A 16,945-nucleotide genomic window follows, 5' to 3' on the forward strand; every position below is an offset into this window, starting at 1 on the left:
TTCACACTGGCCCAGCAGTGATTTCTCTTTTTCTTTTCACATTTCCTGGAACCCCAGTGGATCTATAAGGTGGGCACATTACAAATACAACGGATGATCCATGGCTAAGTGAAGGCTGCAGTCAAAAACTTCGTGTTGCTTTGGCGGTGCCCCTCTAGACTCCTTAGCTGATTTCCAAGTGAATCGCCTGCCACGCCTGTCCCGTGATTGCAGTCTTTCCTGTTTGTCATTCATCGTCTAATCAGATTTTTCAGGGGACGTATTTTGCAAAATTCCGTTTTATCCAAATGGATCTGTTTTGGCTTATTTTTTCCTTGCCTAAATGTTAGGCATCCAATCTGATGGGTTTCACAAATTAATATAATTTATTTTCCATCTTGTCAGTGCAAAACAAAGGTGTTCTTAAGACAAAGCACTGAAGACCAGAGTCCTTCCTCCTCTTCTAGTTCTTGAGTTAGCAGCAAGTGAACAGTTCTGTAAATAGGTGTGGGTCTATGTCCTTGTGTGCGTGGACCCACTGCTTTATTCTGTCCTTAACTGGTTTTGTCCTAGCTAGGTACCAAGTGGCCTTGTCTTAGTCAAAACGGAGATTCCCGTAGCATCTGGACTTTCATCAAGGCCCGTTTCAGCTGCTCGTAGGTGACAAACATCACCACGTTCCAGGTTCCCAAACGCAAAAAGGAGGGTGTAAATCTAACGAGAGAAACAACCATATGGTCAGGTGGGGGGACTGGAGTCCCTCCTAGATCTAAGTGCTCTGCCCACTCGGCGTTGGTGCCAGAGGACTAGCTTTCTGTTAGTCACGAGCATTTTCTGAGATTGTTCCGTCATTTTATTCTCTACTGAAGGAATTTAGGCAGAAGTTGGAGTCTGGAAAGGAAAGAAAACTAACATTTTGAGCCAGGTTACTGTGTCAGGCAGTTAATTCTCACAGTTCTACCAGGTAGCTATGATTGTTACCAGTTTTTTCTCCTCAGAAACTGAGATTAAGTAGCTCAGTTAAAACCACCTGACTCCACTCTGCTGCTGGGTGTTTCTGGGCTCATTTACAACCTGAGTGGCCACCCTGAGGCACCACAGGGCAAAAACAGCGTGACACCAAATTTAGCTACTTTCTAGAGAGCCTGCTGATCCCGTGACAGCACAGCTGGGAGGGAGTCCCCACCTCAGCTGTGCTTTGCAGACTCGGGGAGGAGCCTGGCCCTTGCCCTCCTCTTCAGCCTCTCTTCCCACTAACCCCCTCCTGGCCCTCTCAGCTCCTGCCAGACCCTTCCTCCCACACCTTTGCCCAGGTTGCTCCTTCTGCTTGGAACATCTCCTTCTCTCCTTGCCAGGCTGGTCGCTCTTGGCTGTGTGGGACTCAGCTTGGGCACCCGAACCTCACCCCGAGGCCTCTCCTGAACCCTCAGCCTGGGCCCCTCACAGGATGGATAGCACGGGGGCAGCGAATGTGAACTCTGGGGTGAGAGCTGGATTCAGATTCTAGCTTGACCAGCCTCTTGAGCTTAATCTTTCTCAGCCTCAGCTTGCTCATCCGTAACATGACGGCAATAACAGTATCTCCTGCATAGAGTTGTCGAGAGGATCAAATGAGTTAACGTGCACACACAGCACAGGGCTCGGTATTAGTAAATCCTCAATATATGTCCCCTACTTGTTGGCTGCTTTTCAAAGTGAGCACAGCACAGGGCCCAGCACCCACGAGCTGCTCTGTGAATATTTCCCAAGTGAAAGTACAAACCAAGACAAGTGGCTACAGCTGAAGAGTGAAATGATGGCAGCACTTACAGGAAAAGGACTGTCAGCTGAAACTGTGACATCATCCCTGGGTCGAGAACGTGTTTGCTTGTTGGGCCTGATCTAACATTGGGTGCCAGAAAACTGTCCTCAGTGGTGGAGGTAAGAGGGCCAAGCAAAGAGATTAGCGTGGGATGGATCACATGCTGCTGGGTGGCGTCTGATGGTCAGGGTTTGAGCTGTGGCTCTGCCGTTTGTACCTTGTGAGCTGGGACAAGTTCCGTGACCTTCCTGAGTCTCAGTCTCTTCCTCAGTAAATGTGGAGAACACAGCCCCGTTCAGGGGGGTGTCGAGATAATATATGTGAAGTGCTTAGCACAAGGCCTAATGCTTAGTGACGTAGCAGCCATGATGGTTGTTAATAGCTACACTGTAGAGTGCTGGCTTTGTGCTGGGTCTCTGGGAGATGGAAGATGTAAACAGCTGACCCTTGAACAACACAGATTTGAACTGTGCAAGTCCACTTACACACAGATCTTTTTTCAATATTAAATACGACAGTACTTCATGATCCGTGGTTGGTGGGATCCGTGGTCGGTTGAATCTGTGGATGTGCAACCAGGGATGTGGAGGAACCGTGGCAACGGAGGAACTGCACACATGGAGGGCTGACTATAAATTGCATGTGTACTTTCAACGGCATGGGGTCCGTGCCCCTAACCCTTGCATTGTTCTCGGGTCAACTGTATAAGCCACAGTCCTTGGCTGCAAGGAGCTTGCACTCTAACATGGGGGATAATTCAAACTTACAAATTCTATCACACAAAATAGGAAGTGGTAGATACCAGAAAAGTGGTACCGAGGAAGTATGCTGAAGTTCACAGAGGGTGAAAATTTATACCTGAGGGCGTTAGGGAGGAGGTGGCATTTGAACTAGCCTTAAAGAACAGCTAAGATGTAGAGCACATGGATGGCACAGGAAAGGCATTCCCTGCAGAGGGAATGGTAAATGCCAAGAAAGGAAGCAAGAAAACACGAGGTACATGGGGCACCTGGGCTGCCATCAGTGGTGATCCACAGCGAGGGCAGGGGGTCAGGGGAAAGTCTCAGGTTTACCCACCACCTTTCCTGCCTTCTCCCCTGCCCAGCACGTTTGGGGAGGGCACTTTGACCTATGCCTAGACATCTTTTTTTCAGATAAGCCTCCCTGACTCTCCAAATCTGATTTGATCCGCTCTTTTTAAAAAAACGTTTCCGTAGGTCTTTATACGTGTCCTTTGTGGTATTTACACTGTGTTGTTCACCCCTGCATTTCCAGTGGCCCCGTGGTAGACACGGTCTACATGGAGGGGAGGCAGGGAGGGGGGAGGGAGGCCTGGTTCTCTAGGAGGGAGGGCTGGCAGCAGGAGGGGAGGCTCACCCCTTATAGAAGGCTGTGGGGCCCTCCCGGGTCACCATCTTCAGCATACAGTCGAACGGGTTGTGGTATTGGCCTGGGGGTGAGTTCATATACCGGGTCTTCACCACGTCCACTGGGGAGGCCACCACCGTGGCACAGAAGCCAGCTCCAAAGGCAGAGACAAAGTGGCAGGGGAAGTTGTCTGTCGCAGGGTAGGGAAGAGCAAATATTGGGCTGAGATGAGGAGTGCCCTTGCTTTCTGTTTCATGTGTGTTCATTTTTTGTCTCTAATGAAATCGTGAACTCCTTGAGCATAGGATAGTGTTTTCCAAATCTCTCACAATGCCCAGGGCAGAGCTCTTGGTAAGGACTCTCAAAACAGAACAGGGCTGTCCCAGAGTTGGAAGCTAATCCAACCCAACCACCTCATTAGAGGAAACTGAAGTCAGAGAGGGTGACCCTTGCTTAAATGTGCCCTGGGAGAAATGGTGCTGGGCTGGAACCCAGGTCTCTGACTTCCTGTCTGGGGTTCTTTCCTACTCGTCGTAATGATGTACTGGGCACTGTGCCTCCCTCTACTCCTTCTAAAGCCCAGTTGCCTGTGGGTGGTGCCCACTCTGTGGAGTCCCAGGTTCCCTCCCTGCTGTGGGAGGGCCGTCTGCCTGGAGCCCACGGCCTCACCGGTGAGCAGCTGGTAGTCCAGCAGCTTCTCCTTGATGATGTCGTAGGTAACCATCTCACCACAGTTGACGATGGCATTCCTCGTGATGTTGGGCAGAACTCCTGTCAGGGAGGGGGTGGGGATAGGAGAAGTGGACCCCCGGCGGCAAGGCCCCAGGCCCCAGTTGGGGGACCGTGATGCCCCATTCCAGTCATCTCAGAGGAGCCTACCTCAGATGGGCAGGTTCCACACTTTCCTTTCCAATGTTAAAAACTCTCAGATTACCCATGCCCATCTTAGAGACAAAACACAGAGAGGCCCTGTTTTGTTTGGGCCACGTTTCAGAGGGTAATCTGCTATATCTATCAAAATTAAAATATGCCTCCCTGAGACCTGGCTAGAGCCAAAAAGGAAGCCTTTCTTTGGGAAAGGGAGGCTAGGCTCTTGGAACAGTGACAGAGTGTAGCCCTGGCAGGGCCCTTGGAGAGCGTCAAGACCCCCTCCCCCGGTTTCACAGATGAAGGCAGGGCTCCGGGAAGGCACACAGCAAGAAAGGCTGTGAAGCAGTTGTCTTGCCTGTAACCTCCACTGGGTCACTGTTTGTTCTGCAAGATTCATGCAAGCCCCGGCCACACGTGGGAGAGACATCAGCATTTGTCGTGGTGGCCACCACTTAGACACATAGGGAACTCTAAAGCCTTGTTCTCAAGGGAGCCCCTCCTCACAGCTGCTTCCCCCAGTGGCCTCTGTGTCTTCTCCATGCCCTGCAGTCACCCCTCGGAGGCCTTTGCTGGGGAGGGCCTTCCCTCCCTCTCCACACCCTGAGAGCCTGCTGAGCCTTTGAAGCCCAGCTTTCGCGTCACCTTCTCTGCCCCGCCACCCCAGCCCTCACGGCCTCTCCCGCCCTGGCCCTGCACCTCTGCGTGAACCCAGCACATCCTGCCCTGTGGAGGGGCTGCTCCTCGACATGTCCCCTCTCCTCTGTGACAGCGAGAGCCGTGAGGGTGTCTTCTATTCATTTCTGTCTCCCTCACAGCCCTGCACGTGGAGGAGGGTTGGTAAATCAAACTGAATTTGGGGCAGTGTGGCAGGTCAGCCGGGATGCTGCGGTGGTTGGGATGTTCCTTGAGAGTCGCTGGAATACAGGTGCTGGGAGCTCCCCCTTTGCCCAGATCCCTGCTCCAGCCCTAGGGTTGGGAGAGCACTGCCCAAGACCCCCTGAGCCTGGAGTCCAGACCTACCTTTCCACAGGCCCCGAACCCCTTCCTCCCTGGCGATGGTCCTGTAGGCATCCATTGTCCCGCTGTATTTCCTGTTGCTCCCGGGCCCAACGTGCACGCTGGCCTGAAATCGGATCTTCACCACATCCGTGGGCTGGGCACATGTCACCGCCATGGCCCCGGTGGTGCAACCCGCCAAAATCCGGGTAGTGATGCTGGAGTCTGGAGAGGAGGAGAGCGAGTGAGCCCGTGTTCCGCCCACCCAGCACCTCTCTGGGCCTGACACTGATCTCTGGGGGCTGCCCCTGCCCAGTGCCTGTCTCTCCTGGGCCAGAGTTCCTGAGGTTCCTTAACGGAGGCTCAGTCCCCTCATGGGCATCTGTGCCCAGCTTCCCACGCCCCATCTCTGCCTCTGAGTCTGCACTGCCCTGGTCTCCTGACCCACCGTCTAGATTCCGCTTCTGCCCACCCCCTCAGCACTCACAGTCCGATCCCTTGGGGGTGTAGAACTGCTTGACAGAGTCGTAGAGGCCGATGCGGACGGAGGCGAAGCTCATCTGGCGCTGCAGGCCAGCGACCAGCCCGCTGTAGAGGCTGCGGGGGCCCTCGGTGCGCACCATGGTCAGGATGGTGCCCAGCACCCCACGGTACTGCATGCTCCGGGCCATCTGGGCTGCCCGGTTCTCCCCCTGGATCTGAGGGACATCCCGCAGCAGCGTGAGGAGCTGGGGCGGGGGGAGTAGGCGGGGGCTGTGTGCAGGGGTGCCTGCCTGGGGCTGGACCTTGGAACAAGCATGATCACAGTGGCATATCCCAGTAAAAGTGACAGGTTCATGTAGCAGTTTCCAGCTCACAGACTGTTGTGCACAGTGTGGTGCTCGATCCTCAGGGAAAATGGAGGGTGGGTTGTTTCACTGTGTGCCCAAGCTCACACAGTAATTCCTTACTTTCACGTCTCACTTCATGGCTTACAAAGTAGGGCAAGGCCATGAAGGGCCCCAGCACATCCTGCCAGGGAATTAAGGTCTTTTGGTCTTGGGTAATGGTGATGGGGAGGTGGTGAGGCAGGGGCATAGGCAGGGGGGTGCGCGGCCTGCTCAGGGTTTGCTGTGAGGAAGAGCAGCTAGGCAGATGCCCTGGTGGAGAACTCAGCCCCTCCACTGCTGGGAATAACGACCCTTGGGCAAAGGGCGCCTACCTGCAGGCGGACCTTGGCTGTGTCCAGTGGAAAGGTGAGGAGGTCAGCAAAGCAGGCCGCTGTGCCCGCCCCCAGGAACTTCACAGCTGTTGTGGGAGGCACCTCTGAAGGCTTCAGTCCAACCATGGTCCCAGAGGCTTTGCCCGGTCCCTCCGGGGCCCAGCGGAGGTCCAAGGAGAGAGGCTGCTGCACAGCCTTGGGCTTCAGTGCATGGAGGAGGCTGCAGGAGACAGGCCAGGGGAGGGGATGGAGCCCATGCCCTCTGGGCCTGTCCCCAGGCTGCCCTCAGCATCAGCGAAGGGGTTTATAGGTGAAAAGCCTGGGCATGGCTGTGCTTAGCTGTGTAGATTTGACTTATAAGAACAAGTCACTTTCCTCCCTTATCTCTTGCCATCCTCCCCCTGCCCCCTCCCCTCTCCCTGTTGGAGGTGGGTCTTCAGTGTATAAAAGCTGAGGCAGGGACAGGCCTGGTTCTGCCTCCACGCCACAACCCCATTCTCCTTCCCCAGCCTCAAGCGGCTTCCTGGGAAAGGCGTGCTCCCTGAGGTGTATGGAGAGCCTGCCAAGTCTCATCCCTTCGGGTCCTGCCATCCCAAATCAACAAAATCAACGTGCCTCACGGCTCAGTTAAGCTCTAGTCATTTTGGGTGAAGGGTTTTTTTTTCTTTCTTTTTCCAAGTCTGCCTGAATATACTCTTATTTACTTAAAACAAACACAATCCTTCTCAGCCTGTGACTGATTTCCTGTCACTAAAGACATTCAGTCGGTGAGTAGAGATGTTTCTTTCCAACATTGTAGGACTTCTGGGCTGGTGTTCTGCTGTAGAGGGAGGGACTGATGTATCTGCTGATCTGCCTGGCTCAGCACATGCCCTTTCTTTCCTCACACCCCTGAGGGTGCCTCTTCTCAGCTGAAGAGGATGAGCTTCTCAGACAGAGGAAGATCGGCCTGGCTGAGGGACTGTACCCCTCCCTGCCTGCAGGTGTGCACTTGTGCCTGCACCCGTCTTACTGCTGGTGGGCCAGGGGCATGTTTACAGGAGGGTCCTAGTTTAGCCTTGGTTCCCTTGGGAAGTTGGCACAGGTCTATGCGGTCTCTTAGCAGTTCACAGCCACGGGCACCCCAACTCACCCCCCACCCCCTAGTGTCCTGGGATCCTGGAGCCTTCAGCATCGCCACCCCTGGAGCCAGGGCCAGGCCCACAGAGTGAGTTGTGAAGTGGGCAGAGTGTGCGTCCCCTTCTCTACAGTAACAGAAAAATTGGTCTTGTGGTGAGGAAAGCTGAGCTCCTGCCCTGTCTTCATGGCTTACTAATGGGCGATGGGAACTTGGATACATTATTTAACCTCTCTTGGGCTAATGGGAATAACATACCTGTTTACCAGGGGTAAAATGGATGTCAGAAGATAGGGGTGACCACTTGAGCCTTCTTTCAGGACTGCCATCTACAACTCTGGTTCTCCCTGTCCTGTCTCTGTCTCCTCTCTCTCTTTTTCCTGTCCTGTCTCTTCAACCCCCATGACTCCCTGGACTCTTATGCTTACTGTCACCTGTCCCTAGAAAAGTCTGTTCTTAAAAAGGAGCTGAGGCTCTAATTCCTGCTAAGGTGTAAGTGATTATCTTAATGATCAGATATTTCTTGACCATTATGGTAGGTACTAGGAAAGTTAAGATATGGAATGAATCATGTTTGGCCCTTGCCCCCAAGGAGCTTACATTCAAGAACATAGATAGGTGTAGAATTATCCAAAAGGAATGAGGGAGGTGAGATGGTGGCTGGGTTGAGCTTGGAGCTCAGCAGCCGCTGTAGCCCAGCCTGGAAGCCTGGGTCATAGTGTGGAGGGACAATTTTGAACCCTGCCCTGAGGAAGGGGGTGCTTTTATTTTGATCTCTCCCAGGACGAAGTTTCACTTAACATTTTATTTTTAAAACTTTTAAAATGGAGATACAGCTTACGTATAATGATTGTATGCATTTTGATGGTCACTGAGTTATAAAGGGAATTGTGCACTGATTCTAGAATGTTAGGCCTGGACAGCAAATGCAGGAGATTTTCTGGATGGGGACCTAACCTAGTGTCCAAGCAGAATTCAGATCATGTCATTCCCTTATTTTAAAGCTCTCCAACCACCTCCCATCCTCCACAACCCAGTTATTCAAAACAAAGTCCAAAGTCCTTGCTGTGGCCTATGGACCTCCCTAAGACCTGCCTCATGCTAAGTTTTGTGCTCGGTGCTCCAGGAAATCTGGAGGAGAAAAACAGTCTGTGTGACCTGCCCTTGGGGAACTCTCAAGGAGTCTTGTGGGGAAGTTAGACACACCCACACGTAACTGCAGTGCAAGACGGGCTATATCAGTGTCAGAAGGAAGGAACCATCAATAAGGGGCTCAAAGAAGGGAGAGACCGTCTCTCTTGTTTGTGAGGTGGAATTAGGACAGTTTCAGGGTGAGGGGTGGGAGGAGGGCCTTGCAAGCCGGGCAGGATTTCAGCAGCTGGAGAAGTGGGAGGGGGGTTCCAGGCACCGGGAATGGCGTGCGCTTGTGCGAGAGTCCAGGGCACGGCGTAGGGTGGGAGGGGGGTGTGGCTACAGGGTGAGGCCCTTGCAGTGGAGCCGGACACAGACACGCAATCTCACTGAATTCTCACAACTTTCCTGAGAGGTGGCTTCCCCCTTTCTCCCTCTCCCTGCTTTTGGATGAGCAAACGGAGGCTTAGAGGCATTGGCTTGCTCAGTGTTACCAGCTACCAGTGTCAGAGCCTGGCTCACTTTGCTCTCCTAGGCTTGAAACAGCCCTGGAAAGAGGGCAGAACAGCATTTAAATCCATTGCACAGGTAAGAAAAGAGAGGCTTAAGATGGAAAGAGACTTCCTCAAATTTACAGAACTCAAACCAGGTTTTTACAGTGGCAGTAAGGCCCCCTTCACTGTTTTTCACTCAGGGCCCCAGTGGATGCGGTAGTATGGATATGCACCATCTTGCCTTTTTTTGAGGACAAAGTCCTTTAAATTACATGCAAAACCTCTCTCTGAGGAATTAAGCTAAGCATATAGAACAACAGCTTGGTGAGGAGGGCTGGGTGGGCATCGCTGTCCAGTTCGGCAGAGGAAGAAAATACACCCAGAGAGGCTGAGACCAGCACGAGTCACAGAGTCAGGCCTCGGGCTCCCCCTGCAGTGCCCCTCCCACAGCCCGTTGCCTCCCTGAGAGGGTCCAAGGAGGATCTGGCTCCTTGGAGGTTGGAGAGGAGCTGAGCCTGGCTGAGGGGACAGCAGTGCAGACATGCTGGGGGAACACCGTCCTCCTTCCCCTTCGCCCTGCAGAAGCCCAGCAGCTGCCAGGCAGGCTCAGTCCCCGGCAGGGAGGCTCTGGCTCCTCTGTCTGGGGCTGGAATGAATGTGCCTGGGTGTGTGGGAGCAGCTGCCAGTGCTTGCATCCTGTTAGCCTCTCTTCCCTCAAGCCCTGGCATTTCCCCTCCTCTGATAGGAGCTGGGTTGCTGGGAACCTCAACTTTGGGAATCAGAAGGGCCTGACTCTCAGGGCAGGGGGAGGCCCTTGGGGGCTGGCTCTCTCTCTGATGTCTCTTACTGGTTGTACGAGTGTCCCTTTTCCAAAACCTTTTGTGGCCACCCAGGCTCTAATAGAAAACCCCTGCAAGTTAGGTATTTTTACTCTGCTTTCAGGATTCCCCCAGGGCTGAATGACTCGGTGCATTCCCTGCCCTTGGCCCCTGGTGTGGAGTGTTTGTGATGGGCCAGGCCCTGTAGGGAGCACTTTGTGGGCTTCGCCTCAGGGCTGGGTCTGTCTCTCTGCGGGAGACTGTGTCCCCTGGCCAGGGGCTGAACCATCAGGTATGCCTTCCCTTCTGAACCTCCTTTGTTGTCAGCTGCCTCTGTCCCACACCGTCTTTAGAATAAGCTTTTTTTTTTTTCTCCCTTTTTTTGGCCGCACCACGTGGCATGCGGGATCTTAGTTCCCTGACGAGAGATCAAACCCGTGCCTCCTGCAGTGGAAGCATGAAGTCTTAACTACTGGACCACCAGGTAAGTCCTAGAATTAGCTTATTAACTGCAATGGTTTGTCCTCTAGTTGGGGGACCCCAAAGCAGAGACAGGGGCTATTTATCCTCCTCCTCTGTGCAGCTTGGTACAGGGATGGCCCAGGGCCAGTGGAGCCCAGGGAGGACCAGTTGACCATGGGACACTACATGCTGAGGAAGGGAAATGGACAAAATCTGAGATGCCCATGTTCTTTGGTGAAGGGCCTCAATGCCACCGCTGTACTTAATCTAGCAGGAATGGGGACTGGCTGGTGTTTTCAAGGTGAGGAATGACACTGTCAGGCCTGTGTTTGGATCAGTTTGGTGCAGGTGTCAAGGATGGACTGGAAGGGAGCAATTGGAGGCTCAGAGACCAGTGAGGTTGAGGGATGGCGCAGAAGAGGTGTTGGAGCCTGAACTTGGTCAAGAGCAGTGGCCAGGGGTGAAGCGGAGCCTATTCCAGAGGCTGTCCTGAGCCCCCTCCGAGAGGTGAGTGGGTGGGCGTGGACTCAGGCGGGGAGGGCTCTAGACTTTCACTGGTCAAGTAGGGGCAGGCAAGGGGGAGGCCCCAGTGGGGGGCATAGGTAGGCCTGTGCTCCCCAACCTCCTTCGCCCCCTACTCCAGCCTCCTGAATCAGTACTTGGGGAGCCCTAGCGGCCAGCAGACCTTTCCCACTGGCAAAAGCGAAGTGTAGAGCAGAACCCTCCTCCATGGGATCTGCTGGGGCACGTGAGGGAGGGGGTGCTCCAGCCTGCGCGCCCAGAGTGGTGGGGCCCCACTTACGTCTGCTGAGCGCGTCCCGCACCAGGCACTGCGCTGAGGGCTTCACAGGCAGCGGCTAATTCAACCCCTTTACAGGCTACAAGGTAGTTGCTATGATTGTCCCCATAAACAAGGGCTTTGGGGCTTCAAGGGCTTCAGCTAATTATAAGGCTGAAGGGATGGAGCTGGGATGGGAGCCCAGGTCTGTCTGGCACCTGCTCCTGTTCCACCACCCAGAGTCTCAGACGTCAGCGAGAGCTCAGGATCCCTGGAGCTGCTTGTTTACAGAGTGGATTCTTGGCCCTCAGCCCTGGAGAGTCAGGTCTGAGCTGGGCCTGGGAGTCTGCATTAGAAACAAGTTCTCCGTGGTGGTTCTGAAGCAGGGGTCAGAGGCCCCTGTGCTGAGACGCCCTGCCTGACCCCACCGCTCTGGCAAAGCCTCTATTGCATCCCCACTGAGGAAGCTGTCTGAGCAGAGCTGGGATGCCCCCCACCCGCCTCAGGAGAGGGGGCCTCATGGGGAGAGGGCTTTATGCTCTGGAGGAATCCTGGGGACTCTGGGCCAGACTAAGGAGAAAGCCACCTCTTATGTGTGGGGATGTGCAAAATCACAGCAGAGGCAGCCAGCAGAGCAAGGGGGTGAGTGGCACAGGAGTTGGGGTGGAGCCCCAGCCCCACCACAGTGCCCTCGTCCTGACTCAGTCTGTACTGGCTCTGTCCTGCTATGGCTAGCGGCCCCTGACAGCCCCTGGCTGCTCTCCATAGGCTGCCGCGAGGGGAGAACATGGAGGAGGAAGGTGGGGTGGAGAGTGGGGTCTTACCTGTGAGTCCAGCCAGGGTGCGGGAAGCACAGGCTCCTCAGGGCTCCATCCCAAGAGGTGGCAGCGGGGATCTGATTGCCCCTTTGCCATTTGCTGCAGTCATTTGCTTTTGCTCAGCCTCTGGCTTGGCACCTATCTTTATACACTCTGGCTGACCTGAAACCTTACCCTGGAGAAGCTAGTCGACAGCCTGGTCACTTGACCAGAGGCGGCTGGTGAGGGGCAGGGAGGTGAGGGGGGAGGTCGGAGTTCCAGATCTGCTTCAGTTCCCTTGACTTGGGGTTCTTTAAAATAGCCCTTTCCAGCTGATGAAAGAAGAGCTCCCTCAGGAGATGAGGCTGTACATGGGGTGAGGGATTTGGACCTGTCACTTTTGAGAGTCCAAAGGTCAAGTCTCCCGTGATAGGCTGGGTGGGGCTCTCCTGGGATCCCTCTTAATAGTAACAATGATGATAGCTCATTTCTTGGTGCCTACTATGTTATAGAAACTTTATATACATTGTTTCTATCTCTCACAACCCTGTGAGGTAGGTACAATTAGGAGTCTAAGTATTTTTATTTTATTCTATTTTATATTTTTATTTTATTATTTTTTTCTCACTTTTTTTTTTAGTTCTTTTTTTGGAGTATAGTTGCTTCACACTGTTGTGCCAATTTCTGCTGTACAACAAAGTGAATCAGCTGTATTTATACATATATCTCCATATCCCCTCCCTCCCACCCTCCCTATCCCATCCCTCTGTCATCACCCATCATCAAGTTGATCTCCCTGTGTTATGCAGCAGCCTCCCACTAGCTATCTATTTTACATTTGGTAGTGTATATACGTTAATGCTACTCTCTCACTTCATCCTAGCTTCCCTCCTCGCCCTGCCCCCTCTGCCGTGTTCTCAAGTCCGTTCTCTACATCTGCATCTTCATTAAAAAAAAAAAACTTTATTGAGCTATAATTCCCATACCATACAACTGACATATTTAACTGGTATAATTCAGCGGTTTTTAGTGTATTCAGTTATGCAACCATCAATCATCACAATCAATTTTAGAACATTTTCATTACCCCCCCCAAATATCCCCATACACATCAACAGTGTCACTTCCTTTGTCCCCTCCCACCAACCCCAGGCAATCACTAATCTACTTTGTCTCTATAGATCTGCTTATTGTGAACATTTCACATAAACAGAATCACACAATACGTGACCCCTTGTGCCTGGCTTCTTGTACTCAGCACAGTGTTTTGCAAGTTCATCCGTGTTGGAGCATGTGTGTCAGCACTTCATTCCTGTTTATGGCCGAGGATCCATGCATTTTAATGCTTAGTTTGCAGAGGAGAAAACAGAGTCTTAGGGAGGGAGAGTGACTTACCCAAGTCATACAGCTAATACGTGGCAGGGCCTGACGTCCAGCCTGTAAATTATAATGTACTTTGGACCTATCTGCTGTGACCACTATTCTCTGTGACGTGACACTTGGAGGCTCCAGTATGGATGCTGCTGGAGGCAAAGGGATCTGGGGAGGGTGTGTGGGGCAGGGCGGGAAGGGTCCCTTGCAGCAGCCACTGAGGCCCCGTTGGTAGGTGCTGAGGGTAAGCGTTGGGCAAATCTGAACCTGGAAACCAGGTGAATGAGGAAAGAGGAGGGAGGGGAAGGGGGAAGGGAAGGAGAGAGGTGGGAAGGGAAGGGAGTTAACTGGGTTGGCAGAGGAGCAGGCAGAGGCCACTTCTAGACTTGGGCACAGAGCCGTGGCTATAGTACAAGTGGTCACAAGTCCAGACACTCAGGTGCAGCAAACAGGCAGTTGGGTTAGTCCTATAAGGGAAAGGGCTTGCAAGGGCCACTGAGGTGGGGAGGGCTCCAGACGTAGGTTCTTGGCTCCACCTGAAAATGGCAGTCTGGAGGCAGTGGGTGAATTGTAGCCAGGAGGTGGGGAGGGGTAACTAGTAGGAACCCAAACAAGGGGGCAGTGGGCCCTAGAGAGACCCGGAGGGAGGGCAGGCTCAGCCCACGTGGGCCCTGGAGCTGTTTGAGGGCAGGGCCAGGCCTGTCTTCTTTGGCTCCGTGTCCCCAGAATCCAGCCTGTGCTAGACGTTCCAAAGTTAGCTGCTATGGGCTGAGATCAACCAACCCCTGGGTGATCAGAAGCACCCATTTTTAGGGCTATGGAGGGAGTGCTGAAAGGGAAGTGGGGAGACGCTTGCTAGTTCTGTTGCTGGTGGTGGGAACAAACGTACCTCACGCCCTTAACTGGTGCTGGATGCTTGGCAGGGAGTTTCTTGTCTAAGCTGTTCCTGGGAGATAGAGCCAACTTCTGGGGAGAAGATACTGGTAACTAACACACTCTGTAAGTGTAGGGGTTTTCAGACCCTCGGGGTGCCTCTGCGTTATGGGAGGCTGCCCTCAGCCTTGGTGGGAGTCATGCATGTCCTAACTCGGCCCCATCAAGTTATTTACAGGAGCTGGAGCAGCATTTGGAAGGAATGTTCTTTACCTGAAGCTTAACCCCTCAGGCCTGGGCCCGTGGCTGCCCCCCTCTAGGTTCTCTGTGGCCTCAAGGGAGGCGGAAACCTGACCTTGAAAACTCCTGGCAGGCAAGCGGCTGGTGAGCTGAGAGGGAGACACTGGGAAGCGGGTGAGCTGGCAGGCCGAAGGTTAGGGGTCAAGATGTGCAGGTGGAGCGGGACACTCTGGTCTGAGTGCACTTGGCTGATGTGGAGGGCACCCTGTTTCCTTGGGGTTCCAGCATCACCCTGTACCCTCTGTGGCATGTCCTGTCTCACAGTTAGTGATGAGCTTGCCTATCTACTGACGTGCTCCGGGTCAGTGGGGGAGGAGTGGGTGGGGCTGACATTTCCTAAGCTTCCACTAAGTGCCAAGTGTGGGCAAAGCACTTTCACAAATGTCATCTCATTTAATCTTTACAAGAACCCAGTGAAGCTAGGGTTATTATCTTGCTTTACCAATGAGGCCATAGAGGCTCAGACAGAGGTGTAGTCAAGCCAGAGGTGATCTATCAGGAAGTGGCAGAGCCAGGCTGGTCTCTGCTCTCTCCCCAGTTGGATGTGGCCCAAATACCCTGCTGGTTCCCTCCCTGGGCTCATCCCCAGGCTTAGCTCTTCAAGCCCTGATGACTCCAGCCCACATGGTTCCCCCCATGAATTCCCTCAATTCAAAGTACTTAACTGGCTGTACCTTGGGCACAGAAGCCTTCAGACATGTCTGGAGGTGTTTCGTGTGACTTACTTCCTAGGTACATGAATCGAGGCAGTCACTTAACTTCGCTGAGCTTCAGTTTAACTATAAGATGGGAATCATAATATGTGGGTTACAGAGCTGTTCTGAGGACTGAGTGAGATGACCTGTGCTTGGGGGTGGAAAGCAGGGCCCTCCATGCAGTTCCCTCCCAGCCACTCTGCACGTCCCTGCCCCTTTCTAATCTTCCCCACAGGCCCTGTTTATGGTAGGTGCTTAAATGTTTGGAGTCCAACAGTCTAAGCCAGAGCTACGTACTCATCCCAGAGAGATGGGGGATCCTGAGTGGGCCTGTGCCAGAGCCCCCTTCACTTTGCTGACAGATTTAAGGTTCCAGCAAAGGAAATGCTAGGTGTTACCCTATTCTGGGTCAACCTTATCTCTGGAGGAGTCAGAGGTCTCATGGTGACCCTGGCTCCCTGGTTCCAGACGAGCTACACCAAGGGACTGTGTGGTTGTCAAGCCTTCTCTCTGGCTGTCAGAGCACAAATTTCTGACACTGCAGTCCAGTGGCCAACCCAGGAAACACTTGTGCACGGAATACAAACACCAATATGATTTTATTCAAACACAGGCAGGAACAGTGACCTTCAGAGCTGGGTAAAAACAATAAGTTAAAAGCATGGTTAGAATTTCAGACAATCAGATAAAAAGTTAGAGGGGATAATTTCCGCCCTCCTCCTACTGATTAATTTCACACAGCATAAAAGTTATTTTATCTATAAAAAACCCTTATTCCCAAGCAAATGAACCAGAGGTGGCTCTAGGATTTCCCTGGCTACGCGCGATGCACAAACTCCCCCCCCACCCTCCCCAACCCTTAAGGCAAAAGGTCCACCGTATTCAGGCAGAGGGTAGGCTCCTGTCAGCAGGAGGTTCTGTCAAGGACATTGGGAGGAGTTTCCCAGCTTGAAAGGTGCCTGCTTGGGTCCCTTGGACAAAAGATGGGTGTTCCACTTGGGCACTGGAATCCACTGTTTCTAGCCTTTGCCTCACCATTGGAGGAGGAAGCTGAAGTCCTGCCAGGTGGACACTGGGCTGGTTTGGGATGCTCCTCTAGTCTGGGCTGACTGCTGTCCAGGGACAAGGCTTGGTAGTGGTTTCAGGGCTTTCACGGCCCTGAGGGAAGCCGCACAAGGGCGGGTGGTCCTTCCCTCAGTCTCTTGGGCTGCATTAGTCTTTCTGGGAGTATCGGGAAGAAAAAATCCGTGCAATTCTGCGAGTTTCTTCCTCAGGCAGGGTGGGAGGCAGCGAGTTAGGTCTGGGACGACAAGGCTTTTGAGACAGGGCTCCCCTGGTGGCCTTGCTCTTGTCCTGGAGAGGAAGAGGTCAGCTAGGTCAGCACTGCGCACGTGGCACCGCCTAGAGATGACTTTCACTCTTCTTGTCTTTTGCTCCTTTGGCTAATACTAGCATAAAGCTGACTGATTTATAAAGCACTTTACATACCTAAGTGTGTGTAACCCTCACCTCAACCCCACAGTTTGGTACATGGTTCCCATGTCATGGATGAGGAAGCTACAGTTCAGGTGAAATAAACTCAAGGTCCCTCAGAGGAGCAGAGCTAAGATGTAAACCCCTGCTCAGACTCCTTCTATGCCTCTGGAGAAGGAAGGGCAGTCTCCTCCAGGACATCCCTTCTCCTGCTGCATGAGTTTAGATAAGTCATTTGTCCTCTGAAGTGTGACTGACTGTCCCATGTGTGACCCTGCCAGGGAGGAGACGCTGGTGAGTAACACACTCTCCGTATGGCCCTGGAGAGTTCCTGGAGCTGCCAGGTGACGTGAAACACACACCCACAGCCCTGCTACCAAACATCTCCGTCTTGGGCTGACGGGGTGTCACTAATTTCCCC

The 16,945-nt window shown here is 53.2% G+C and overlaps 2 protein-coding genes across 4 annotated transcripts in view; both read right to left on the minus strand.

The window, feature by feature from the left end:
• Positions 1 to 342: 342 nt before the first annotated feature.
• On the minus strand, positions 343 to 11,985 carry UCP3 (uncoupling protein 3). The gene is made up of 7 exons (XM_057695894.1): positions 11,840 to 11,985; positions 6,216 to 6,435; positions 5,502 to 5,712; positions 5,039 to 5,239; positions 3,818 to 3,919; positions 3,158 to 3,338; positions 343 to 693 (listed from the first exon to the last, which is right to left on the minus strand). The coding sequence occupies exons 2-7, from the start codon at positions 6,339 to 6,341 to the stop codon at positions 579 to 581; spliced, it is 936 nt and encodes a 311-aa protein (XP_057551877.1). The 5' UTR covers positions 6,342 to 6,435; positions 11,840 to 11,985; the 3' UTR covers positions 343 to 578.
• A 3,653-nt stretch (positions 11,986 to 15,638) lies between these two features.
• C2CD3 (C2 domain containing 3 centriole elongation regulator) overlaps positions 15,639 to 16,945 on the minus strand; it is a 119,674-nt gene continuing 118,367 nt past the window's right edge. For all 3 annotated transcript variants that reach the window (XM_057750275.1, XM_057750274.1, XM_057750276.1), the window contains one exon: positions 15,639 to 16,404. In XM_057750275.1, coding sequence (XP_057606258.1) covers positions 16,264 to 16,404 — 141 coding nt within the window. In that variant the 3' untranslated portion in view covers positions 15,639 to 16,263. The remainder of the gene's footprint in view (positions 16,405 to 16,945) is intronic.

The sequence above is a fragment of the Hippopotamus amphibius genome, chromosome 9 (assembly GCF_030028045.1).
Source record: "Hippopotamus amphibius kiboko isolate mHipAmp2 chromosome 9, mHipAmp2.hap2, whole genome shotgun sequence".
Classification (NCBI taxonomy): Eukaryota; Metazoa; Chordata; class Mammalia; order Artiodactyla; family Hippopotamidae; genus Hippopotamus; species Hippopotamus amphibius.

What these genes read in the sequence shown, in the direction of transcription:
- UCP3 (XM_057695894.1), bottom strand. Translation starts at nt 6,341, where the DNA reads ATGGTTGGACTGAAGCCTTCAGAGGTGCCTCCCACAACAGCTGTGAAG. An exon ending in CACCCCCAAGGGATCGGACT is followed by an intron (nt 5,240 to 5,501) that starts GTGAGTGCTGAG and finishes CCTCCTCTCCAG; the next exon opens with ACTCCAGCATCACTACCCGG. An exon ending in GGTTCGGGGCCTGTGGAAAG is followed by an intron (nt 3,920 to 5,038) that starts GTAGGTCTGGAC and finishes CCTCCCTGACAG; the next exon opens with GAGTTCTGCCCAACATCACG.